Source organism: Odontesthes bonariensis, chromosome 12 (genome assembly GCF_027942865.1).
Source record: "Odontesthes bonariensis isolate fOdoBon6 chromosome 12, fOdoBon6.hap1, whole genome shotgun sequence".
Classification (NCBI taxonomy): domain Eukaryota; kingdom Metazoa; phylum Chordata; class Actinopteri; order Atheriniformes; family Atherinopsidae; genus Odontesthes; species Odontesthes bonariensis.
In genome coordinates this window covers 17,251,834-17,279,528 of record NC_134517.1, presented here as the reverse complement: position 1 = coordinate 17,279,528, position 27,695 = coordinate 17,251,834, and the positions used below count along the sequence as shown (strand labels likewise).

The 27,695-nt window shown below is 42.0% G+C and overlaps 3 protein-coding genes across 3 annotated transcripts in view; all 3 read right to left on the bottom strand.

Moving 5' to 3' along the window:
- The window catches only part of mgat4a (alpha-1,3-mannosyl-glycoprotein 4-beta-N-acetylglucosaminyltransferase A), a 37,724-nt gene extending 28,103 nt beyond the window's left edge, over window positions 1-9,621 (bottom strand). Inside the window, exon 1 of the mRNA XM_075479360.1 lies at window positions 8,624-9,621. Within this exon, the coding sequence (XP_075335475.1) occupies window positions 8,624-8,717 (94 nt within the window). The 5' untranslated portion in view covers window positions 8,718-9,621. The remainder of the gene's footprint in view (window positions 1-8,623) is intronic.
- A 492-nt stretch (window positions 9,622-10,113) lies between these two features.
- On the bottom strand, window positions 10,114-14,692 carry creg2 (cellular repressor of E1A-stimulated genes 2). Its single transcript, XM_075479359.1, has 4 exons — window positions 14,201-14,692; window positions 12,663-12,832; window positions 10,693-10,806; window positions 10,114-10,610 (listed from the first exon to the last, which is right to left on the bottom strand). Exons 1-4 carry the CDS (start codon window positions 14,603-14,605, stop codon window positions 10,469-10,471), a joined length of 831 nt encoding a protein of 276 aa, XP_075335474.1. The 5' UTR covers window positions 14,606-14,692; the 3' UTR covers window positions 10,114-10,468.
- A 1,880-nt stretch (window positions 14,693-16,572) lies between these two features.
- cracdla (cracd like a) lies at window positions 16,573-24,738 on the bottom strand. The gene is made up of 10 exons (XM_075478663.1): window positions 24,333-24,738; window positions 23,161-23,220; window positions 22,769-22,913; window positions 22,521-22,656; window positions 22,279-22,425; window positions 20,158-20,415; window positions 18,957-20,028; window positions 17,747-18,660; window positions 17,358-17,475; window positions 16,573-17,257 (listed from the first exon to the last, which is right to left on the bottom strand). The coding sequence occupies exons 2-10, from the start codon at window positions 23,207-23,209 to the stop codon at window positions 17,067-17,069; spliced, it is 3,030 nt and encodes a 1,009-aa protein (XP_075334778.1). The 5' UTR covers window positions 23,210-23,220; window positions 24,333-24,738; the 3' UTR covers window positions 16,573-17,066.
- Between the last annotated feature and the right edge of the window lie 2,957 nt (window positions 24,739-27,695).

Sequence of the window (27,695 nt, the reverse complement as noted above, 5' to 3'; positions counted from 1 at the left end):
CCCTCCCCCCGTAGCACCAGAAGTAGTGGGGAAAGGGCTAACTGGCTTTGCTCCTTCTTCTCAATATGACACAGTGTCAACCATCATCTTCACATACACATGTCTGTTCATCCATATCCTTTCTTCTCCTGTGATATTTTGTCTTGATGTGTCAGGTCTGACTACTCAGTTTATTTTTAAATCATATCTGTGGGAGGAATGAGGGGGTGGGCATTTAATGGACATTCAACAGCTAGCCTTTAAAACAAGCTGGCTCAAGGCCTCGTAACCAAGTTAAGTTTCAAAACTTAATCACATTTTAACTACTGATTTTAGCTATTGTTCTTATTTCTTTCTTTTTTGTTTAAAATTTAAATCATGCTTTTTATTTCTACTGTTTTAATGTATCTGTAAAGTACTTTGAATCGCCCTGTAGTTTAATTGTGCTATACAAATAAACTTGCCTTGCCTATAAAATTCCTTGCCAGTCATGCCAGGAATATTTCATTTCAGTACAGAACCTCACTAAACGGTTGCCGAACATTTAAATACGGAGCTCTTTTGTCCGATATGCTTTAAGCAACATAGATCATATTTCATGAGTAGCTGTGACAACTGAGTTCACGAATTGTTATCGACAGTTATTTGTGGAATCTAAATAACAACAGATGCTATTTAGATTCAAAAAGGCAGTTTGTCCCATCTCTCAAATGAAAACTCAACGCTCTCTTTTTGATACAATGTGTGCATGCAGTTAATAATACGTGGACAAAACATGATTGATGCTGTACTTTGTTATGACGTCGCACTTACTATGAAAAAGTGAATGGGAGGTTGTCCGAGCTTCTCTCTACGGATCTTCAAACTATCAAACTAGAATTTTACAGCTGAATTGAGTGAGTGGATGATCTCAAAGATGAGAAATAAAGAAATCCAGCCCTACACATTTCACAGTGTTATGAAGTTAGTTGTTCGGTAGTCAATTTATCTGCTCATCAAAGTCCCCACACCGATATGTCCTTGACCTTACTCTCCCTTGCTGATGCATGCTGCTGACAGCGAGCTTGTGAGTGCTGATCAGGGACTTGCGTGCAGTTTGTCTGAGTGCGAGAGAGCTGTGCACTACGGAATATGCAGATATGCTAATCTATCAATCACAAATAGCTTCTATTAAACAGATCAACATGATATTGATATATGGAACAGGAGAAGGCCAACATGCAGTTCGGAGAAAAGTGTAGTTTTTTTTGAGGATGAAGAGATCCAGTCTGCTTTATACACAAACTCAGCTCAGTCTTACAAGTTGCACGGATGATTCAACACCAGCTGTTACGAGGAAATTGCGCTTAAAGGGTAATTTAGCTCGATTACACACGCAGACGCACCCAGACACAAATCCATTGTGGCCCACGGATCTGGTTTTATCTGCTCGAAATTTAAAGACGGCCTCTCTGGGATCTCCGCTGTTTACCCAACACAATGGCAATGAGCACAAAATCTGTTTGTGGCACTTGTTAAAAGACAAAAGTCTCAGCCATAAATGTTTTGTTTAGTCTTTTTTGCTACTTAGCAGAAAGGGCACAGTATCATTGAAGGCCGTGTCCTTTCGATTATCATGAACTGATCTGAGATAAGCTATCCTGACAAACCAATGTGATGGTAGAATTCAAGCAAAATACCATACCAGAGAAGTGTTAAGACACGGAAAGGCATGCCATCCAGTCACTTTGCTGTTAAATCTGCCAAAAGGCACTTCATCTCTATTCATGCTCTACTATACAACCAAAAAGCCTGACAAATTGGACAATCCCTAAACTTGTTTAGGCCACTAAAACCATGTCCACGTGTATTATGCATGTATGAATACCCTTAAGTGGTGTACCTGCTAACCATATGACTCTACACTGCAGCTCCTATGAGTGACACAAAGCATTTAACAAAGAAGTAACCTTTTAAATAGGGCACAGAACATGTTGATGTTAAGGGAAGAGATCTGTAAGCACCCAGATATGTCAAATGCAACCAAGTATACCCCTTTAGGCTTAAATATGCCATGGTACAAACTTAGGTTATTTCATCTCCAACAACATTTACATAAAGCATCATCTGTGGGACGCACATGTTTTCTGACTCAATATCCAGCAGAGAAAGAGAAATAAAAGATTGAGAGATAACATTAGCACATTAAAACTTTAACCAAACAGTTTCACTTTGTGTACTTCCTGCTACAATTAAATACAAGCACACCAACACACCTCAATAATAATGCATAAGCACAAAGGAGTAATATTGATTTTTTTTGGTGGTATTCTCTAGACAAGAAGTGCAAGTCAGTCCATGAGTAGGTAAGCGATATTCCCTTAACGTTTCCATCGAGTTTGCAGTGAAAATGCACACCTTTGTCCCACTCTGCCATTTTTTATCTCGCAATGCACCACAACCTTTTCATATAACTTTTCAAAGGCAGTAAAAAAAAAAAAAAAAGGTTGGAAGGAGGGAAGTAGTGTTGGAGGAAGCCAGACTCGTTTGCCTCTTTGGCAACTTTCCAACCCAGATTCTTAATTTTGTTTCCTCCGCATGAGCTCATTGTGTCGCCTGACCTCCACCCACCGTTCTTCCTTTACTGCGCTGCAAGTCATGATAAGCTCCCGAGGCTGGTTACATCTCCTTGCAGAAGAGCAGTGCTGAATACATGGACCCCCTCTCCTTCGTCTCAACGTGGCTGCAGTAAGGCTACAATCTGCCAGAGTGAGCATTCCTTTTTTGGAAACATCCACTTTCAGAGATAAAAAGGATTCGTCGGTTGACTCACTTGTTAGCTCAGACTCATTTGTGCCATTTGGGTGTGATCTGCCCCCTTACGCGAAAGCCGGATTTATTTCTTCGCTGCTCAAGCTAAGCAGGGCCTACACAAGCAACCTGTGCCAATGTAAGCAATGGTGAATCCACAATGCTTTACAATAACACCACCAAAACACTGGTGGACAAAAAAACAAAACAAAAAAAACCCAACACATTTTGGATGCTAATAGGCTACGGCACAGGATATAGTGAAAATTCTGTGCTGACAGGCATTCAAATCCTGGCAACTTCCAGGGTTATGGAAGTTCTCTAATCTGATGCCCCTGACTTGTAAACTTTTTGGGCATCAACATATTCAGCATAGCTTCCACTACGTTTGTTGCCTGCAAGTGTGCTTTGCCACACCACAGACACTGTGTCCCCGTATATACAGAAATCTTATGCCACTGATTAATCAACAGGGAACTATCAATTGTCGAACAATCACCATCTATTTTCCCTAACACTGAGGAGAAATTGTGTGCCGTCTGGCAATGCTGTTCAGAAGAAAAGGAGGGCCTTGCACGAATAAATGGAGCGCACTGTGGGGTAGAGGAAGCACGAGGAGGCGAACAATAATGATTACCTCCCTATTAGCTGAAGATGTCTGTTTAAACAGAGTAAGGACTGTCTGGGACAAGGAGAGGTGGATGTGTGTCAGTGTGTGTCTGTATCCCACTGTATCTCACAGCGCTGTCAGCACAGCACTCTCAGCCTCTCTCACCATCATATAGCCAACCTCAGGCTGCTCTCATCCTCCCTCAAGATTTACTCACTCTGCTCTTCCTTCTCCTTCCAGGCAACTTGGGATCTGTCTGGCAGACTGCCTTACCTCACACTGTGCACAAGCTAAAACACACACACACACACACACACACAGTGAAAGACTACAAATGAGAAAGCACAATGTGCAAGCGAGTCACATCCTATTCCATTCTAAGCAATAACCTACAGTATGTAGCTACCCTTCCTCCCAGAACCTGCTTGCTCCTTTACCTCCTTCACTGCGATAACGCGTGCTATTTTTGTCCCATTGTGTTTGACTGACGTGATGATGGAGGTAAACCATGCCTTCAAAAAAAAAGAAAAAAGGAAGAGAACAGTATATATTTAAGGAAAAGCTAAGGGGAAGTAACATTTACAAAAAGGATGAATGTCGTACACTCGGTAACAGGAAACTGAGCTAATCTGCTGAGAACAAATTCCATTTGAGCTGCCTCATCATCCTATTCAGGGTTTTGCACACTAGTTTAAACTGAAAACCTGATTTTCAAAAAGGAGTTTCGCATTCAAAACGAGAAAGATAGACAACGAAAAGTACTCTTCCTAACGTTACTGATCGTGTCTGTAAGCTCATTTTGCTACCACAACCAATAAACTGCCACAAAACGTTGGCCACAGAGCCATTTCATTCATTACTCAGGGGATCTATCACACGTAACCACTCTGAGATTAATGAAACGGTCGGATGATCATCGCTTTCAGTTGGAGGGCATAAGCTTAAATGTCCCATCATTTCATTTCAGTAAATGCCCCGACTCTGAACATCCTCACTCGAGTTTAAAGTGAACCACCATCAGATCATAGTGTTAAGCTTCAAATGCTCCCCTTAATACCTCCGAAACGAGTTTCCATCCCAACGGACGATGCCTAGAGAGGAAAACAGAAAACTACTTTTGATGGTGGCATAAGGTGCTACTTTTCAGGACGAGTTGAAAGCAAACCACTCGCAAGCGTAAGTTTTGTTCTCATTGGGAAGAAGTGCACTCCACCAAGTTTGTGTTCTTGCTGTGAAAAGCACAAGACAATTTCCACGTTGTGTTCACTTCAATTCTAATTCTGCACCAAAAATACATTGTCAACCTATAGAAGGCAGAAATGCAAACATGACAAGTCTTTAAGGGTTTTCAACATTCTGCTGAGCACAATTAGAAACAAGGTTATTGTGAGGAAAAACACTTAAAGGGACATTGCATTCAAAAACCATGTCATTTTTTTTGGCAGTACATCAATACCACATTCTATCTCACAAAGTATTTGAATTATATTTATCCTGTTAGCCAATGTTAATATGGTCAACTTGAGATATAGCCACAGAGACGGAACCGGAGAGCATCTTCTCACTAGGGGATGAGGGAGATTCTGACAGAGAAGTGCATATTCTGAAGAGCCATTCAACATGGAGTGTTTGGACAGCTGACCGGTAAAGCTCCATATCACAGCAGGCAAGCAAGAAGAACAGGACAGTAAATAAACAGTTAGATTCAAATTAAAAAATTTGATCAGAGGTTACCTGTCCTTTTCAAAAGCCCCCAAAACATCAATATGTCTTTAAGCTTCAACTACTAGATTACACAACTTTGAAATGGGCCAAAAATCGGAATCTGTAGCTTGTGTACAACTGTTTGTACAGGTTTTGAAATGACTCAACATCAGAAGGGTAAGTACAATCTACACACCCACCATGGGCGGAATGAAAGTTTAAGCCATCTATCACTGTAGGCAGAAATAATATGTGACATATAGTTCTAGAGAAGCTCGTGGCTTTAGTAAAAAAATAAAAAGCAAATTAAAACAGGAAACGGACTCAACAATGTAGGAAATCGGCTGGGGAAAAAAAGGGGTGGGGGCATACGATTTGCTTTTGATGCTGTTAAAAGGCAGGTGAAGGGCTGCACTACACATTGTTTGATGTATCTTGACAGTAACGTTCGGAAACATACACTTTGGGGGGGCGGGGGGGGGGGGGGGTGTTTCATTTTAATCTCTGTCACATACAGAGAAAAAGTTATGAGCTCATTTCAAATTCAGGTCGGTTTACTAGTTTGTGGTTTTGGACTTCCCCATTTTTGTTGACACATCGCTGCCTATCCTGCTGCATGTGCCCACAACCTGTAGGGCTGTCAGATAGAAAGAAGGGTAAGACATCACCTGCCTAGCAGAAACACTAGCATTAGAACATCTCTGCCACCATACAACTGATCACATTCATCCACTAATGGCGGCAGAAGTGCTACTTGGCAAGGCGTCTTATTAGAGACACTTGAGACCAAATCTTTTCATGGCTCAGTTTCAATGACACAGTTGTGTGCTCACCAGCTCACTGTCACGTACTGTAAATACAGTACACACATTTTTCATTTTTATCAGCGACATCTGTCCTCGCTCCACCACGACAAGTCCAATGTTTGGTTTTGAAAACGGCCTCCGATAGAATACCAGTTGCATTGAGTATTCGGACAAAATCCCCTCCACCCTGGCGAGCATTACTATGTAAACTCAAAGGTTAAAAACCTCCCATTTTATCTCACATTTTCCTATTGGTGGTCAAGGAGCAAAGTACAGATTTCAATGGTTCCAAAGTTGGTCACTTAAGAGAAAACTGAGGGGTACAGATCTAATTTACAATAGACTAGTAGCCACTATTAGTGATGGACTTGGCACGGGCCGATATGAGATTCTGACAGCGTGCTAACCGTGCTGAAGCAAAAATATCCCCATTTCACAGTATATAATACCATAAACTGTAATAATATAAAATAAAAAGGTCTAACATTTGGAACATTAGGAAACATGTTGGAAAACTACAACTGAATGATAGATTTTAAGAATTTATTACACAACTTAGAATGATAACGAATAATGCTTCAACGCTGATTCTGTTATTTCAACGTTGAGGCGACTGCGTCGACTCACATGTGCCTCATAAACTACGTAATCACACTCACAAACGCACTTGTGCTTGGTCTCCGTACAACAGCTGGCTGTTTGGAACCAAATAAAAAAAAAAAAAAGAAGAAGAGATTTTTTTATCAGATCTTAAACAAACGTTTAATCATATTATGTATCTAAATGTAATAATAGTAAGAAAGTAAAAGCAAGCAATAGCCATGTTATCTGCCTTGGTTATTATTCTACTGAGGGCTTTTTATTTCACCAGTGTTAACTCTGATAGTGGGTTGCAAACGTTTACTTCACGATGGCGTTACCATGAATTTGACAAAGAGCGATGAGAGGTGCTCCTGTAGATGTGAAATCATGCATATTGCCTCCTCTGGTAGATCCTCTTTGCAAGCATTTGAATGAATGATTACCTTCCTCCTACACGACAATCCGTGTTTGCTTTGGCACGTTTGCTTGTTTTAGTACCTGAACAATTTCATTCGAAACTTCCTCTCCTCTTCCCGACTTGGTGACTTCCTGTCTTGGAGTGATAAAGAACTCACACTGCAGAGCGGTGGGGCAAAGATTTCTGGTGATTTCGAAACTATGTCTCTTTAAAAACTAGAAACTCGCCCACGCCTTCTATTTGCCATGTGGAAGTTGCATTAAACAGAGCAGAGGTGTCTGCCCACCGTCTCATCTATCTGACTAAATACACAATGCAACGTGTCAACGGGTCCAACAGACGCTTGCAATTTAATCTCAATAATGCACCCGTCTCTGCTTGTTCCAGTGATGCCACTCAAAAGGACACCATTTAATGGAACATAGTTTTCCGAGTTGATAAGATTCACTGTAATCAAAACATGAAGCCTTTGCTTGGAATTTATCTTATGGCTGAAAGTATTTACACTCTGCCCCACTGTGTATGTGCTTCAGCAGGGCCTGTGGGCTGAGGCTGACCCACTCTTTGTGACTTCGGACTTGTTATCAGGAATTAAACCCATTGACAGCACGTGTAAGACATGAGTATAACTATACGTGTACAGGTACAGGTAATGTTCAGGTGGAGGATCTTGTAATAAAAGTTGTAACTGTGACACCTGTTGCTTTAACCGATGGGGAATAATTAGGTTCTCCTTAATAAGTTAAGGACCAGTAACAGGTTGGTCATAGCCTTTTATTAGTAGGACTGTTAATGCTTAAAGCACACGGAGAAGGCTACATAATCGCTATGGGACACAAATATTAATCTCTTGACTGCTTATACCAATCCACAGAATAGAAACCACATCAGTGTTGAACGGCAACAACCTCTACCTTACAACAATCTGCTGGTCACGTGTTATTTTGAGCCAATTTATTATCCGGGCCTAATTTGGAAACTGACTGGAAACATATTGTACCATATATTTGTGTGGTAACCAGGATAAAAGCTTGAACAGGTCACTTTATGAGTGTGCCCAAAGGCCAAGGGGTCCAAGGAGCCAGAAACCCTCTGATCTTTTTACAGAGGGTTGCTGAGGAAAGTGGAGGGCAAGACAAGCGTGAAGAGATGCAAAACGCACACAAAACAAAAGAGGCAAACAAGATGACGCCAGAAAGTAGAATGGCTGTGAGGTCATGTAAATCAAGTAGTAAGCGATGTAACAAAAAAAAAAAAAAGATTAGAATAAATAACTAAATTAGGAAAAAGGAGGCAAAAAGGACCAACATAACGCAAAATGCCGAAATGCACAATGATCACACAGACGCAAAGTGAGACAAATGGGACACTTACAAGACGGGAGGAAACCAAAACTTGACACAGTGTCAAGAGATGTAAAAACTATCAAATTGTGACAAATAATTAGCAACAAGCAAATGGAAAGAAACAAAAAAAATGAGAAGAGAAGTAAAAGGAGCACTATAAGGTAAATTGATTCAAAATATTGGCTAAATACACCATTTGGGACATATCGCAACTACACATTATACCTGCATGGGTTGTGGTTGTTTTGTTTCTCTTTTGTTCAGGGCGTCTAGTCCTTGGCAGGACGTCCCTTTACATGTCATGGGAGGGTGGGGGCTTTACAAATGTGAGCCCAGGGGGCCAATTGTTATACAATCAGTCTATGCATGAGACAAATATTGAACCTACCTCGGCCATTCTGCCATGCCGTGTACCAAGAGAGGCTGAGGAAAGACGTGAAGAAAATGATTGCAGTGGCCACAGTTCCATTTCTGAGCCTCATCTCATTTCAGCGATGCCTCTCCTCGGCTGAGTGTCGAGGACCCTGGAGCTGCCGTGTTGCCTCCCTTCCACCGTCTTTCACTGCCTTCGGGATGTGAAGACGAGCGAAGTCGCAGGCATACGGACGCGTCTAACGGTTCAACGGTTGAGTGGGCAGGACTGAGAACAGCGACTTGTTCACCGGGAGACGAGTGCTCGGATGTAACCTCAGTCTTAGTGCGTCTTTCCTTTTCGTTTTTTTTTTCGGGGGGGGGGTGAGGCGTGCTCCTCCGTTACAGTCTTACGGCGATCAGTCACAGGTCAACTATGTTCGTGACAAAACAGTCCAGTCGGCTACCGCAAAACAAACGAGCTGCCTATACAATCCATTGTAATATTTACAGCCACTCGTTAGCTACAAGTTGCAAGTACAAGGCATTTCGAGTGTGTGACGGCTGATCCTCCGGGATAGGCTGTTCGGTCTCTGACGGTGTTGAACAGGCTACGCCTCAAATCACGTTGATTCCACTGTAACTGGCAACAGATACCGGGGAAGGAAATATACGGAAAAGCAGCGCAGATGTGTAAACCACAAAGCCGTTCGGTGTATCCATCAACTTTTACCCAATACGTTACCCGGTCTACCTGACGACTGCGACACAGTTTGCACGAGCTAGTTAGCCACCGAGCTAACATTAATTTGAAACTCCGGTGGTTTGCACTGCCGGGGCTCGTCAACCTGCGGTCACTTAAACCAAAGCTTTTCAGAACAGAGCACGTTTTTTTTTTTTTTACCGTTTGTCGCTACGTAATTTCACAGCCTGAGCTTCCTTCGTCTGTTAGCAGAAACCCCGAAACAATTTAACGCCCCGCTCTCGACATACATAAAGCCCAGGCATTCAGTTTCAGTAAAGGACCGTAACTAACGGCTCTCACCTGTCACGTCAATGTGCAGACGCAAGTTTTCCGGTATTAATTTTCAAAATAAAGTAAATTCAGTTTATAGACAAAAAAAAACCCAGCAGACTTTATTTTTTCCTAATTATCTTTTTATGTCGAAGCTGTGCATATATATATAATATAAATACCTACGTATATATTACATATATATATATATATAGATTTTTTTTGTTTGTACTGACTTAAACACCAAAATAGATGCCCTCATACACAGAAGTGATTTTTCCCCCCAAAATATGTCCCATTGGTGCGATAGTATCATATTTCAATGTAAAATTACCAGTGGCTTTGAGACACTTTCTTGCACTTAGTAAAGCACCATCTAGTCTTCAACTTGGAACATTATTCAATCACTAGACTTAAACCTGAGCCGTGTTACCTTAATCAATATAATCCTCATTCATATTTTTGCCTAAAAAAAAACACAAAAAAAACCACACAGGTCAGGAGTGTTGAGATTAAATTCTCAAATACATTCCCATAGGAAATTTATTTGTTTTTTTAAACGCCACACATATATTAGTGCAAACCCATAAAAGTGGTTGAAATGGTTTGACTATAAATACATTCATGCATCCAGCAGAGAAAACTCTGATTTTAACTCTGACAAGCAAAGCTGAGGGAGAACAAGTGTGAAGAAGAGTCACTCTTGCTAATTAAAACAGCAAAAAGATTGGGAAAATAAAAAAAACATTTTCTTTTTCGCCCTGTTGCTTTGCTGGTTCTCACACCTTGCCAACAAGTGTTATCGATAGCAAACACTGCTGAAATTATCTGAATTCGTAGGCTGACGAAGCGAGAAAAGAGAGGGCTTCAAAAGGGCGTAGCTTTGAAGTAGTCCTCCAGTGGAATGAGTGATACTCCCCCGATCCAGTCCTGTAGCCACACTTGAATCAAATCCATCTTCATGAAGAACCACTTGTGTCCCACTGGCCACTTTGCCATCACTGGATGTCTTTTAAAAATAGAGAAACACGTGAATAAAAATGTACCCAAATGAAGTGGTACCATACTATAGCTGCAATAAGCTTGGTTACCTTGAGAACATTGCCTCCTTCGCAAAAGCAAGCTCCTCTGGGGCCACCTCCACCATCTTGCCTGTTAGAGTGAGTCGAGCACATCTGGGATCCTCTGGATCATACACCATTTGCCTGTAAACACAGTAGAACATGTAACCGTTGTAATTTTTTTGTAATTTTTCAAAGACTATTAGAAACTTGCCATCGTAATTATCATGCGAGTTTGCAAGAATTTCTGAACTGACAACTCAACTCCAACTGCATAGTAGTTGAGGCTAGACTAAACATGGGCAAAATATGGCTCAAGGGCCAAAGGCAGCTTTAGCCATTACTTATGCTGCATTTATGCTCGCTGCTCTCTACACTGCGAATGGCAAAGAGTGCCAAAACTGACATTACATTAACAGGTGCGCCGGGCACTGTTCAGGTGCCATTTTTGCTGCTCCATTTCTGGAGGATTCTTTACAATCCGTCAAAACCAAAGACGGTTCTGTTATGATAAATGTTACACAACATGAAAACTCCTTCAAAGTAAAACAGAGAAGTGCAAACTCTTAAGTCTGTGAGTACATAATGTACTTCTACTAGGAATCCTTCTAATGATATTCCTGTAATGTAGCCACATAATTTCCTCAGCGGCGACACCTGCTGTTAAGGTTGAGGAATGCAGCGAGTCCAGTGCATCCCAAGCGCCAGCGCAAACTGCTGGAGCACCGTGTTGACATAATTCACCTGCGCATTGACCAGTGCAGTCATAATTGGGGCTTTGGCAAAAGCAGCAGTTATGTGGGCAGATCCAGACTTAAAATGAATGCTTGAGCAAAACTCACTATAAAGCCAAGGAGTTCTTAAAGCCAACAGCAGACATCTAAAGATTTTGTCACTGGTGTCATTTCACAGGCAGTATGTTCACCATGTTAGGAGGATATTGCTATGTTCAAGGAGTGCGACCCCACATTTTCAACCAAGCATGATATGCTTAAAAAAACTCTGTATGATAGAGGCGGATTTCATACCGTGCCCATGTTTCAATTTCACTCAACATGTGGCCCTTTGCATCTTTCACCAAGTCAGAATATCCCTCTGGAGAAAAACAAGGGGACAAAATATGGTGCCCAACCGTGGGCTAGGTCAACCAAAACTGCTCAAGGGCTTTATTGTTTAAAGCTGCGGTCGGCAACTTTTTTTTTGTCATATTAGCTTGAACTGTCATGGGATTCTGGAAGTAGAATATTAAATAGGCTGTTTAGGAAAAATAACGAAACCTGTAGCTCCCTCTAAAGCCTGTAATCATGCTTGCAAAAACCGAGTGCTCCCGGCTGTTTTTAACCAATCAAGTTAGGGTGGAGGAATCCTACCTGTCAATCACAGCTTGTGCACACGCTGCTGAGCATGAGTCTGCCCCAGCTTGTGTGCGCTCACACTGGTGTGAACTCACGTGCACAACCTCGTCCACAGAGGGGGAGGGGTTTGGGGGGCGATTCGGAGCTTGTTAGAGGTTGGGGGAGGGACCTGAAAGTTGTATCAGTTCGAATTTTCTGACTTTAGACTCGCAATTTTGAAAACCTGCCGACGGCAGCTTTAATCATACCGTGAAAACATCCAGCGCAACTTCACATCCGGCTCCGAGCTTAACTCTACAAACAGCACAGTTTGAAAAAAATGAAAAATGGTGGGCAAGTGACTGAGATGGATGTGAGGACAAGGAGGAGTGTTGGCATGGTAATGTGAGGCAAGATTTATTCTGTGAAATCTTCCCCAGGCGGAAGAAATATGGAGAGTGGCATGTCTACACCTCCAGAAACCGCTCAAGTAGAGGGCCATGGTCCTCTCCCACTGTGCTGTCAACGCTTACAGCGTTTATTCCGTTTAAGTTTTCTGCTAAGTTGCATGCCTTTCCTTTTTGTGAGCACACTTACTCCAATATAATCAAACAAGAAACCTGGTTGGACAAGTAGTATTTCAGCAGACAGCTATAACACAGGTACCTGCAGAAGTCTCCCTCAGCCTCAGAGAAGGTAAGAGAAGCGTAGGGGTTACTTTTCAGGTCCGCCACAGTGTAGTCCATTGGAGTCACGTAGAAATACATCACTCCGGTGCTGTTGTCCAGCGGTCCATCGCTGACTGAGAAGATGTTCCCAAAGGGGATACCTTTGATCTGGAGGGAAACAAAAAACACACACTGGATGTCACCAGACAGTTGAATGATTGCTGAAGCCCTTTAAATCCTTCCTTTGTCTAAAAATACTCAAAACAAATACTGGAATGATCGATCCATTATCACTTAGTTCAAAATATTAAGCGATTGTCCTTCCGAGGCTTTTTTTGACCAAGTGGAAAAGACAAAGATGGTTTCACAGGGCATAACAAAACGGGGGAAAAAAACACACAAGGACGCGATTTCTTGCTTGTCAATGCATAGAAATTCCTGGCAACATTTCAGCTGCATTTTCTTTACTCTTCTCTGAGCACTGTGCAAATGGAAGTGTTTGCTCAGCTTGAAAAGATTGAGGAGTAAGACAGGAAAAGGGAATATTTGCTCTTACTAGGCATTTCTCAATGTGCTCTCAGGAGATTGCAGTAGAGACCTGAAATGTTGTCCCTTACGTTTTAGGGTTATTTCTCTAAGACGTTTGTTATAAAAAGAAAAAAAAATGGGGGGGGGGGGGGGGGGGGGGGGCAGATATAAGACCCCACCCCACCCCACCCCTTCATAAACCCAAGTCCAATGTCCCACTCTTCCCTCCATAGGAGTGCATTTCTACCTGGGCATTTTGTTTGGTTTCACAAGTCCCCAAGTTTATCTTTCAGAATGTATCTGATTCTTTCCAGAAGAAGTGTTTCTGTCAGGTCTGTCAACCACAACTTGAACGAGGGTGCTTCTTTCTTTTTCCAAAAAAAGTGGGATATTTAATATATAGATATATAATATTTTGCCAATAGGACACCATATGTGAGGCGGCGCTGCTGGGTTACACTTAGTGTTAGTGGTTTATCCAATACACCAAAGATTCTGAGAACAATGTCGGGCTCCATCCATACTTTCAGAATCCTGGAAATAAAAAAGGTAACGGTTGCACCAGTGCTCTTGGACTTGACCTGTTCTCTGCTTCACTGTTTTCGAGATCCTTTATGAAGCATCTTTGTTTAGGCTTTTTAAATTAAATAACAACGGCCATTTTGTTTAAATGATTCAGAAATTTCAGTGATTCATCTTCTTCTTCTTGTTTTCTAATGCTCTGCACCTCGGGGCCACCGTAGCTTCTTGCTCGTTGTGACCTTGCCTAATTTCCTGCATAACTGCAAACCTGTGAGTGCACGTCACTGTTTTCTACTTTATTAGATGACAATGTTTTTTGGAGGGGGGGGTAAAGACACTATACTCACAGATAAACAGAGATGTAGAGTGAGCTTTCTTTTAGCTGTATTGTTTGGCTTCTCTCATTTCATTTATATGCACTGACAATATGCAAGGACTCCCCAAGTGCTCACTAACTCAGGTTCTTTCACTTTTTCCTTGTGTTACCTTGTCTTGGGTTGAAATGGTGGCCAGATGTCCCCAGTCGCTGTAATGAGATATGTATCTAGCAGTCTTGGCGGTCTCCTGGTGCGGAGGAGGAGAGCTGCCGCCAGACTTCTTCACTGTCTCTAACCGATACGAGAACAGGCGAGAGGACAGCCGCGCAGCGTCGTCGCTTTCGGCCTTGACTTGTTCCCCGGGGGTCTCCAAGCCGTCTCCGAGGACGTTGGCTTTCCACAGCGCCGCACCGTCCACCAGCAACGCCGGGGCGACCTCCTCCGACAGGTCCGCGTCCTCTACGTCCACATCGTTGGAAGACACGACCCAGGACACGGAGCTCCTCAGGGTGTAGCTCCGACTCAGGCACAGGAAGCTGGCAAACAGTGCCAAGGGGAAGTAACGGGGCCTCATATCATTGAGCTGGGAGAATGGCCGTCCTCGTCCACTCACGCTGTTGTTTACAAACTCGCGTGTGAGTGGGCTTTCGTAACACCGGGACGTTGAGGTGCAGGGAGGAACTTCCTACAGCGACCTCTACCGGTCCGCCGCAGAGGGCAATTTCATAAGCGAGGTGCCGTGCTGAAGCTTTTTCCGAAATGAGGAGAACATTGCTGACTGACACTGACTCACTAAAGCATTACAGTGGAGTAGCTCAGCAAAAAGAAAACAGTATTTAGGTGACTCGGTAGTTCGGCAGTCCTTCTTTTTTTTTTTTTTTTTTTTTTTTTTAACACTGGGGCAAAAAAACACTTCATCACCTACACGTCTCATTAAATGTTACACTTGAGTCCCAGCAGGAACGTGTTTTTCCAGAGAATCCTGTCAGAAATGTGGAGGCGTGCAAGTGTTTCTGTTGGGATAAAACAAACTGAACACATAAAACACACAAAAAAAAAACACTCAAACTGCTGCACGTCCAACTCCAACTGTGCAACATCTATTTATGACAGTGCAATGGCTGTCTCTTTTTTTAACTATATTGTATTCTGTTTTCATAGTTTTATGTCCATTATTTTTCTATTCAATGTTTATACAAAAATGAAATGTGATCTACATAACTTGTATACCTATGTGATATAGTCTGTGTACTATTTCTGTATTTTTGTGACACTTTTTTTTTAATACTTATTTCCAACTCTTCAAAGGTTCTCTACCTGTATCTGGTCCATCCCTGGACTGCTGCAATAAGCAAATGGATTATCATAAGCCTCCTGCTGTTCCTCTGGATATTTTGTCACATTCTTCACAGTCCTTTGGGAAAAGTGTGATGTCTCTGTAAACTATACAAGACATGCAGGACATCTTGTCCAACTTCCCTATGAGCTGGTCGTTTTCTGTTGGTCTGCTAGTGATGACTCAAGGCAATATGTTTTGTGGAAAACGGTGATTTGTTAGTCCTGTGAGTTGTTCTGTTGTCCACTGGTTTATATGATTGTTCCTTGAAACACTTCCGTGAAACTGAAAATGATCATAGTCATTAACGATCTTCTTGACAGCGTGGAACACACAAATTGCTCTGTAAACTGTATTGAATAAAGTTACCTTATTCTTACTAACTTAATTATTTTCATACAAAGCATCGAAAGACTTGATGCTTAATCAAACTAGTCTGTAGATTGACCAATGGGTCCCACTGTAGACCCTTTTCTGACATCATAGTAATAAATCTAGAGGGGTATTAATGATGGCTGCTTTCCGCTTGGAATATCCAGCATGCTGGACCATTATCAAGGTTTACTGAGGCACTAGTATGTACTTAGCCATCATTCATTTAATTTGGCACATCTGTGCTTTTCATGCTATGACAAATCAAAATGTCTGCTCGGAAAAGGTGCATTAAACTGCTCTGATTTCTTCAGAAACAGGTCTAATTTCTACTTGTGGACACACACACACAAAAAAATGCAATTCTTGTATGGAACATAGAAATTGAATACACTGAAAAGTCTAAATGTTCACCACTCATGCACCCATTACTGCCATCATCTCTTTTGCTCAGTGAATTGCAAAATTGGATAATTGAATGACTGAAGCACAACCATATGGTCCTAAGAGGAAGTCAATAAAGTGTAGGTCTTCGGCATGTACAGTATTTAATGAGCCTACTTTGCACAATATTTGTTGACCAAACCTGCTAAACAGAATTCGACCGTTATTAGCTTTTCTTACTTACACCTACTGAGACACGGGGCCCTATCATTATTTTCAGATGACCATTCAAAGGTCAGATGCCCATTCATATTTACGGTAATGCTGTTGAGCTGAGGACAATGTCAATATTTGACCTGCAGGTGGCGCTTTAGACCAAATTAGTGAGGAAGTGACACACTGGTCACAGAATCTGACTTTGTCCCTCGAACGTCTGTCTGACTCCACATTCTCTCCATAAAAAGTCATCTTCCACATTTCCGCAGCATTGCAGAGAATCAAACGCAACTCCGCGTAATATAATTTAGTGATTTAATATCTTTTTCTTGGCCATAACCATCTCCAAGATGGATGGCAACAAGAATTGCCATTAAAAAAATGTATTATTTAACATTCACTTTTTTTTTTTTTTTTTTACAGAATCACGTTAAACATTATTCTAAAAACACACCTTATCTTAATGCAGGATTACAAGGAATTTTCAACATGTGCTCTGAATCGCTCACAGTTTGTCGTTAGAAATTATACAAAACCACGACAGGCTCGAAATTTACCACAGAGTTGAATCACACCTCTCTGATAGCCTCACCTAACATTCAACACATTAACCTCAATAAAGGTAGTATTTGTCCACAGGGCTGCTTTTTTTTGGAACGGGGGGGGGGGGGGTCATTCATCTTTTCGCCTCCAAACCCTGCACTGTACATCTTTCTGTTTTCCTTATTCAGTCCATGGTCTTATCACTCCAAGCCATTGACTTCCTCTTGGCCATTTCCATCCAGGATGGCTGGCCGCTCTCAGACATGGACTGCAGCACCAATGGCTGTGTGGGTGAAGATGACCCCACATTTTTAGCCAACCATTTGTCTTCCCGCAGCTTTTCTAGCCTTTCTCGAACATTGGAGGGGCTTGATTCTGAAAAGAAAAAAGAAAGAAAACAGGTGAGTTTTCACTTAAAACCAATGACATATCTCTACAGTTATCACTAAGACTAATGTGTGAAAAAAAAACACACCTGCAGGTTTCATCTCTTGTCTTCCTTCCGCCATTGGGTTGTTTATGGGTATGTTTTTTGGGGAGGATGGGGGGTCTCCTGATGTCTGCATTTCTATTTGAGCTTTCCTCTGTTCCACCTAAAAGAAATACAGAGTTAGAGATACACACATAATACCTTGACAGTCAAAAAACACGACATCAAAGGATCTGTAGCAACATGCTGTTGTAAATACTCTCAGAGATTACTTCACTCTGTAGTTCAAGAAAAAATGCTTTGTCACGTTGAAATTAAGTAAGATTTCAATATATTTAGCACGCAGAGTGTCTGGACCTGGAAAGTCAAACAGTGTTAAGAAGATTACATAGCACACGTGTTGTGAAAGAGAGTTACAAAGAAATACCACAAACCTTGAGGGAAGACGGTGTGGCCCACTCTCCCCGTTTCTCCAAAAAAGCCGCCCTCTCGTTCACTGAACCAGTCCAAACTGCTCGTCTGATAGAGAGTGACGGAGCCTCTCTTTGCAAGGGGGCTTCTCTTTCTCCGCTTTCCAAGGCTGAGTCTGAAGGGCGGACTGCAGCTGATGAGACTGAAGCCGAGGTTGCGGATTTGAGCTGGGTGGTAGGCTGGAGACCTCGATTGCTCCAAGAGGGTTGGTGCTGGCCTGAGGAAAGGTAAGACTGCGCCAGAGATTGTGAGGTATTCTTTTGTGCGAGCTCGGATGCGGTCGCTGTTTGTGAAGAAGTGCGTAAGGGAGACTGAGTGGTCCATGGGATAGTCTGAACAGTTGGGTGAGACACTGAATGTCCGACAGACTGAGTTGTGTTTGGCTGTGACTGGTCCTGTGCGGTTTGTTTCGACATTTGCGATTCTCTTGGCGTTTTTGAGTGAAGAGGAGAGGTCACTGCCATCTTCTGTTGCATTGATGGTTTGACAGACTGTGCTTGACTTCTGCTTTGAAACGATTCTTCTATCGTTGTATGCACCGATGCTTGATTTGCAGTCTGCAGCATCCCAGTCGCCTCCGTTTGATTCGTGGGCTGAACTTGTGCTTGGGGTTGGGCAGCGGTTTGCGCGCCTGTAAAATCTCTGGGGAATCTGCTAGTGAAAAGCTGTTGGAGGCTCCTAGTCTTTTCCATTGCCAGACTAATCCAGGATACCTCGGATGAGGATCTTTGGGGGCCAGGCTCAGGCTCCTGAATTGTAGTTTGTGCCTCTTTGGGGTTTGAAGAGCTTGTTTTGACTTCTGTGAGGTTGGTTTGCAGACTGCTGGAAAGGGGAGTATTATGCTTGACTGCAGGGGAGATGCCTGATGTGACTGGATCTGAGGAGTGAAACAAGTCAGTTAGATACGCTTGGCAGCACTGTTCAAGTTAGGGTGGTGTTTTAATGAGTACAAAGTTCCCCTGTGATTAGTGAAATCTTATCTTTCTGGAGTGATTATTTACCACGTGGGACCTATCTTGTTTCACAGCTACAGCATGCATCTGTGCAATGTTTAACTTGTGGGATAGCAGCTTAGTATTTATTTCTGCAATCTGTAGCATAGGGTTAGGATATAGATCGATACCTTTGTATAAAGGAAAAAGTGTCAAAAAGGAAGGGTTATCGCAGACTCACCTGTTGGTCTGACTGCACAAGACTTGTTTGCTGGAAGCTTTTCAGACATTTGTTTGGCATTGTCACTTATTTCCTGTATTTTCTGTTTGTCACCTTGGTCCTCGCACTGCTCTGTCTTTGAATGACGGTTAGAGGCGGTTTCAGACCGCAATTTCAGCGACTGAGACGTGGCACGCAGTTTAATGCCAAACGCTGTCTTTCCTTGCTCCTCCTGGACCTCTTTTGCTTCCTCAGCTTCCTCTACCGGCTCCTGGCTGCTGTCTACCTCCTCTGCCTCCAGAGCGCCCGTATCTGTGGGTACGTCTTTGGAGGATGTCACTGATTCAACCTTTTTCAGGCTTTCTTTTCTGTCCCATGGAAGGGCTGAACTTTTGGTTGGCGCTCCCTCTTGCCTAAATCCCCCCACAGCATATGGGCTGCCTCTGCGTAGTGCATTTTTAAGTTCCTCTTTTTCCCTCATGCTCTTCTCATTTGTCTCCCCGGTTACCTTATGCCTAGCTTCAATCGTTCCCAGCTCTCCTAAAAAACTGCCCGATCGAGGTCTTTCCCAATCTTGTTTTTTGGAAGTGTTGATGGAAGAATGGAAAGAGCCAGATCCAGCAGCTGGTCTTTTTATTCCTCTTGTGATTTTGTCCTCACCACGAAGATGCTGGTTAGCAGAAGAAAGCTCGGATGCCACCAATGAGCCGAGGGTTGAGGAAAGCTGGTCAGGGGAGAGTTTAGTTGTTTCAGCCTTTTTAAGAGTATTTTTTTCATCGTGGAACACAACGGGTTTCTCCAAATCTGACTCTTTTTTCCCCTTTATTTCTGACTCTATGAAGGACGAGTGTGGTCGTCCACTGGACACCGGATCCACGAGGCTGGGAGACTTAACCCATTGTACCTGGGAGGCTCCTATCCTAGGAAGAGCCTGGTTCTGTTGGGCAAAACTTTGGCTGGATAATTTGGGTACTTCCTCCAACGTGACCGTCTGCTCCTTTTGAACAACAAGCTCCCGCTTTTGCTCTTTCATAGAGTTTTTCATTGGGTATTCAATGTTATTAAGGGTGTGCAAAGGGAAACCAGACTGACTCTGCAAAAATGAAAAAAAATACTTAAAGTGGGAAAGAGATTTGAAAAAGAGGAGAGCAATCGAGTGACATTTGTTTTTTGTTGTTGTCTTCATAAGCAATAAGGCAGAGAAACAGATATGGTCTCTCACCACAGATGAGGGTTTCTTCTTCATGCTGGCCCTCTGGTTTCTGGGTTTAACAGACATCCGGTGGCGTGCAGCAGAGGTATCTAAGCAGCCGGGGAATTGGGCTGGGGTACTAAAGTCCAATGGAGCCTCGACATTAGAAGAAGAGGAATTTGGGGGGCCAGAGAGAGAAAAAGGAAGGGATAGAGTTGGGGGGAGAGATTTGTTTGGTGCAAATTTGAGGGTGGGTGAAAGTGAACAAGAGACTGGCTGAGATGTTGTCTGAAAAGAAAAAATCATTGATCTTATCGTAAATAAAGAGTCAACAACATAACTCACAAAGTGCATGTGTTGCAACAGTACAACTAATCAATTGAATTGATTAGTTGTACTGTTTTCCCATTACTACTGAATCATTCATTTTGGAGCAACTGCCACCAGATGATATCTTTTTCAGGTAACGCCTTGCTTATTTCAGCAAGTCATTGTCCACAATCTGCAGGTATTACATCATGGCTCCGTAATAAGAGCACAGATACAAAACTGACATGCCTACAGTCCAGACCTGTCACCCACTGAAAACATTCGCAATATTATGAGGCCAGATTTGGGACAAAGGATACCCTGAACTGTTGAGCAACTGAAATTCTAAACAGTTTCATGCATTTGGCTTTCAAAACTGCATTAAAGCGGAACTCCGGGGCATTTGAAGCGTGTTTCCATTGCTAGAGGTTGTCAAATACTGATACTAGGACACAGAGAGGTCCAGATCTGCGCTCCCTGTGTGGAGATTGCTCTGTCCGCACAGCATGTCATGCGAGGCTAATACGTGGTGGCTAAGGGGCAAGCGCTAACCCTTCCACGTAAAACAACAACTTGCACACTGCAGAAACGTCACACCACTTTATAACCCATCCGACAATAAAGTCACAAGCCTTACCATCAAAACCATATGCATGGTTCTCACATTACTGGCATGGGGACGTTACAAAACAACTTTATAAACAGCATGTAACTCACCGGCTGGTTGTAGGCTCGCGCATGTGAAAGCCCAAAAGAGTCGATGGAGATTAATCCCATATACAAAACAATTATCTTCTCTAGAAAAACTGCGTTCAAGTATTTAAAACATTACAACAATACATGCCCAGTAATATTCTTGTAATGTTTTAAATACTTGAACGCAGTTTTTCTAGAGAAAATAATTGTTTTGTATATGGGATTATCATCCATCGACTCTTTTGGGCTTTCACATGCGCGAGCCTACAACCAGCCGGTGAGTTACATGCTGTTTATAAAGTTGTTTTGTAACGTCCCCATGCCAGTAATGTGAGAACCATGCATATGGTTTTGATGGTAAGGCTTGTGACTTTATTGTCGGATGGTTTATAAAGTGGTGTGACGTTTCTGCAGTGTGCAAGTTGTTGTTTTACGTGGAAGGGTTAGCGCTTGCCCCTTAGCCACCGCGTATTAGCCTCGCATGACATGCTGTGCGGACAGAGCAATCTTCACACAGGGAGCGCAGATCTGGACCTCTCTGTGTCCTAGTATCAGTATTTGACAACCTCTAGCAATGGAAACACGCTTCAAATGCCCCGGAGTTCCCCTTTAAGTGGCCTCTCTTCCTAACATGGTGTTAAACATTCCCCTGTCTAAGCTCTCTTGACATGTCTCAAGCATCAAATTCAAAATGAGCATATATGTTTCAAATAAAAGTAAAATGAATGTTTGATATGTTCTTTTAGGACTGTTTTCAGTGAAATATAGAAACTAAGTGATTTGTCTTTCAAATTCTCATTATTTACATTTTACGCAACATCTCATCTTTTTACAACTAACGTTGCGAATAAAAAGGCGTAAATGCGAAACGCCATTCCACGGAGTGAAACGTTCCTTCATAAGTAGAAATGTGACCACTGCAGTTTATTTTAAATCAAACCCACATAGACCCTAAATCCTCACGTTGTCTAATCTGTGTCTCAAAATAATGCTCGGCATGTGCTCGACTTTTTAAAGTATGTTATTAAAGCATAAAGCCAACAAGTTGAAAATAATACTTTTTTTTTTAACTTTTTTTGAAATACTAATACTTTTATATTATTTTAAATAGAATATTTGTGACTCTTGACTGGCATGATAAGTCACCTTGGTGAGGGTGACGTCCTCTCCTGAGGCATCATGAAAGCTGTGGTGAAGGCTATCCTCCGAATGACTTCCGAGTTCCTCTGGATTTTTGACTGGCAGGAACATGGCTGGTGGCCCGAAATGCATTTTCTGCAGCTGAAGCTTCATCTATGACAGCAGGGCACAGAGTGATGCTTTTAAATGAGTCCCAGTTACCATAAGATCCTCATTCGGAGCACCATGCCGAGAATAAAAAGCAATACCTGCAGAGCTTTGATCTTGCTGTGAACATTCTCTTGGGACAAAACCCTGGCTGGCTCATCGTCTGTCTGAGCCTGAGCAGCCAAGAAGATGCTGTCGTGGGACACTGCTCGGGATCCCATCTCTCCCTCGGAGCATCTGAAGTGGCAAAACAAAAGAATATCAAAGGTATGGACAAATAACTAAGGATGAGAAAGTGGGTCTGAGACTTAACATTTGGAAATGAATTCCTGACATGTTAGACACTCACGCCAAATGCTCATCTGAACCCAGTCCCTTTCCTGCAGTTATGTCACTGGCTGACTGGCTGAGTTTGGTGTTTTCCTCTGCGCCTGTTCTCTTACCCCTCCTGATGTGAAGGGATTTCAGGAACTTGCGCTTGGAATTTTTATGTCCTGACAGACATTGAGATAGAGACGGATCCAGGTCACAGCAGCTCATGCAGAATTCACACAATCACATCTCCAAATCCTTTATGTTCTCTGATTATGTTTTCTAATATCTGTATCGCATGCATAGATTATAACCTGATGTTAAGATTGTTTCAGTGTAATTCTGGCATACTCTCTTATTTCAATGGCTTATGTATGTAGAAAACTTGTGTAACACTTTTATTTAGAACTACACGAGAGATAATCTCACCTGGAATGTCATCTGTGCTTTCTTCTTTATCTCCAGAGAAAGACTCCATTGAGGAGATGCCTGAAGAAAAAAAAAAAGCCCACGACAATTAACAGAAGTGTATTCAAAAGGGTCCGAGAATGTTTTTCTCAATATCTTGCCCTGATGAAGGCCACGAGCTGAAACGCACTCTACGTGTTACAAATGTTGCCTGAGTTCTGACCTCTTTGAGAAAGATATTTAAAAAGAGAAAATACTGATCAAAAGTGCCTGCATCAACAAAAAAAACGAAGGCAAGAATACTTCAGTGACATACGCTCCGCTCTCAAGAACAAATATGGACGTGCGGTTCAAAGGTTTATTACTGTTCACTATCAGGAACATAACTAACTGTTACTGTAACCAGGGTGGGTGAGGAAACCCTATCTTTAAGATCAGCTAAACATAATCAAAGAAGGACCATGCACAACGGAAAACATGTTCAATCAAGTGGTGACAAGAAAAAAAACATGTTTTGTAGGTTAGAGCAGATGGGGCTTATGAGTTACACCAGAAAGATTGAGGTCATTCTCTTCTTCTGCTTTAAAAACTTTTATTTTTTCCCCCAAATACCTGCTCTGGAAACAGTATTCGGTTTGAGATGCATGAATAAACCACCCTCTATTTGTTCTACCCGTGTAGTCAAGGAGTCAACAGAGCGTAACCCGGCATGGCTGCCTGATAAGATGAGATGTATCAGGTTGTAGACAAACATGCAAAGTCCACACTGCACCTCTTGTATCGTGGAGTACACCTTTTTTTCTTTTTTTTTTTGCCCAAATGATATAGGTCCATGATTGTCCCATGACACTGAATAAAAGTGTCTTATGATATCTGATTAAAAGAAAACACTAACCCTTCTACCCATAAATACATTTCAACAACAGTGCATGAAACTAAAATCTTCACGAATCAAGGTTTTTCTGTTCACAGAGCCATGCCCTTGGAGAAACAGAGGATAATCCACTGGATTATTGACATTGCAGAGAGATCCTTGTAAGATTTCCCTGCACCATAATAATCCACAACTAGGGCTTAATTTTTTCCCACGTCCCATGGTGCAGCACTAAACTCCCCCGAGAATCTCACCTAAAAAACACACACACACACACACACATTCACACACTATTCGGTGAAAAAGAAACTGAACTTACCGGGGGACTAAACCAGCGGCTCTGCTTCTCTTCCCCCCTGTTTGCCGCCTTTTCCGCACGGAGCGCTCAGCCGTGTCACAGCCCTGATGTTTAAACCTCAAGATTATGTCGTCCACATCTGGAGATACGGAGGCAAAGGAGCGAGAGAAGGGGAAAAACACGCAGGGGAGAAATGAAAGAAAGACAGAAGAAGAAGGTCACTGCATGACAGGATAAGCAAATGCACGAAGAGAAAAGAGGACAGATGAGAATGTGTGAGAGAGGGAGAGGGAGGGATACTCTATTACATTAGTGGCACACTGTGGCCCTCTGCGCTAAGCTCCTTATAAAACGTTAACCTGATTTTAGGCCTAGAAATGAGAGTAGAGGGAAAAAAATAAAGCTCCAGCTGGAAAGAGGACATGCGTACAGGAATTATGGCTCATGGAACTGTTTATACATCACACCGGGTTGCTCACTCCCCCAGTTGAATGGAGGAGGGTCTTTTTTTATGTGTTTGAGGGTGTGTGCGTGTGTGTGTGTGCAAAAGTTGGACAATTTAAACTACCAATCGTGAATTAGCCCTCCTACAGCTTTAGAGTAATCTGAAATGGAGCTTATTCTTACAGGTTAAACAAGATCTGACTCATTGCATAAGTTATACAACTGAACACACCATCAGTCAGGTAATCTTGTTGGTATGAAATTAACACAATTGTTTTGTTTCACAGTGGGCTCCTCCACTTTGACATCCCATTGGCTTGGTGGTAAAGATTCTTGCTGGCCTGGTAAGTTACTGCCATCACTGAGTTGTACGTGTAAATTTAGAATATCTTCTCAAATGCAATGAAATGTTGTTTTTTTTTTAAATATATAATATTTCAGAAATATGTCCAAAGATGTTAAAGAAAACCACAAAAAGCAAGAATTTTTTTTTTAAAACGACGGGACTGAAAATCAAGATGCAAAACTTCCTCTGTGTACCGTGGTCATGACCATTTTTATTAATGGTAAGTAGCACTTCAAACGAGTTACAAAAAGAAAGAAAGAAACAACTTAGTTGTGCTTCATTAAAATGGACACTAAAACGAGCTGGAATTAACCAGTGAGTTATAGTTTTAATGAATTATGAGTAGACGTCTCTGGTTTCTTTTAGCAGAGGTATAAGGGAGAAAATCCCACAAAAAAAAGCAACATAAATGTTTGCAATGACTGTCACAGATTAGCTATAGTCTTTCTGGAATAATGTTCAATGGCAAGAGAAAAGTAGATAAAGTTTTGTTGTCGTGCAAATAGTAAAATATGGTGGTGCTTCTACTATTGCTGTGCAGCTGTTTTAGTGCCACAAAGATACAAGTCATTTTTTTTAGAATAACACCACAAGTTATCCACTGTCAGAAAATTGGACCTGAATTTTTCATTGGATATTTAGGCTGGAGCAGCAAACCAAAGCACACATCCAATAACACAAAAGTACGGAAGGAAAGGAAAACAGCGATGAGTTCTGACTTTAAAAAACTACCAACCAGGCCAGAAATCTGACTGTAGTGATGGACTCAGACCTAAATTTGGAAAAAAGCATTAAGGCAATAACAAAGTAAGCCTACTATCACCTTAAGAATATATCAAGGTTAAAAGATCTGATGTCTAGAATGTGTTCATATACTAGTATTGTAATATCAGATCATGGCGCCATCTTCTTTGATTTGGACCTCCCAAACCGCCCTCCCTCCAATAGGATTTGGAGGCTCAACCCCCTTCTGCTATCAGATGAGAAATTTGTAGAATTCATTTCATCCCAAATTGACTTTTTTCTGGAGACAAATACCTCCCCAGAGATTACACAGGCGACACTATGGGAGACTCTTAAAGTATACATTCGAGGACAAATCATAGTCTTCGCCTCCACACGTATAAAAGAAAAAAAATCAAGATTACAAAATATCTCTCAACAAATATCAGATATTGACATAAAATATGCTCAAAGCCCCACCCCAGACCTCTATAAAGACCACCTAAGACTAAAAACTGAACTTGACCTGTTAACCACTGATGAAGCAACACGTCTCATTATAAAGGCTCGGCACAACACTTACGAGTTCGGGGACAAAGCGAGTAGACTACTAGCTATGCAAGCTCGTCAGGCAGCTGCCTCTCGCTCAATTACAAAGATTCAGTCAAATACGGGTGAGATACTGACAGACCACGGTGACATAAATAACACGTTCTTGCAATTCTACTCCGACCTTTACACATCGGAATGCAGTAGTGACTCCGATCTCCCTCGTAATTTCTTTGAAAATCTGACTCTCCCTGCTGTGTCTGAGGACCAAAATTCCAAACTGGGTGCGGACATCTCAATTTCCGAAATTGTTACGGCTATAAAATACATGCAAAATAACAAATCACCTGGCCCTGACGGGTTTACATGTGAATTTTATAAAAAGTTTTCCCTGCAATTAGCACCAACACTCCAAGCAATGTTTAAAGAAGCACTCTCACTAGGGACTCTCCCTATGACGCTGAGACAAGCCTCAATCTCTCTACTTGCAAAGAAAGATAAAGATCCGCTTTTATGTTCATCATATCGACCAATCTCATTGCTAAATGTCGACTTTAAAGTATTATCTAAGGTCTTAGCTAGGCGCCTTGAGAGTGCAATTCCCAATATTATCTCGCCCGATCAAACAGGATTTATCCATTTGTATTCTAATTTGAGAAAGCTATTTAATATAATCCACTCGGCTCGGTCAAAATATCCTGAGGTAGTAATTTCACTCGACGCAGAAAAAGCTTTTAACCGGGTCGAATGGAACCACTTATTTTTCACCCTTCGCAGATTTGGTTTTAAAGAAGAGTTCGTCGCTTGGGTCAAATTGCTTTACTCCTCCCCTCTAGCATCGGTAATTTCTAATAATATACAGTCTGCTTATTTTCCTCTTGGAAGGGGGACAAGACAGGGGTGTCCTCTGTCCCCCCTCCTTTTTGCAATTTCAATTGAACCTCTAGCAATAGCACTGCGACTCTGTAGGAGTTTCAAAGGCATACAGCGGGACGGCTTAGAATTCAAAGTATCTTTATACGCCGATGACTTACTTCTATACGTCTCTGAACCAGCCTCATCACTTCCCTCCATTCTAGACATTCTGAAACAATTTGGAAGATTCTCAGGATACAAGTTGACTTTGCAAAAGAGCGAAATGTTTTCCTTAAAAGCTGAAACAGATGCTCCTCTCTCTAGCCCTCCCCCCTTTAAAATTACCCAAAATGGCTTTAAATACTTGGGAATTGAGATTACCCGCACTTTATCTACTACTTTTACAAAGAATTTCACTGCTCTCCTTAACAGCTGTAAACAGGACATGAATAGATGGACCTCTCTAC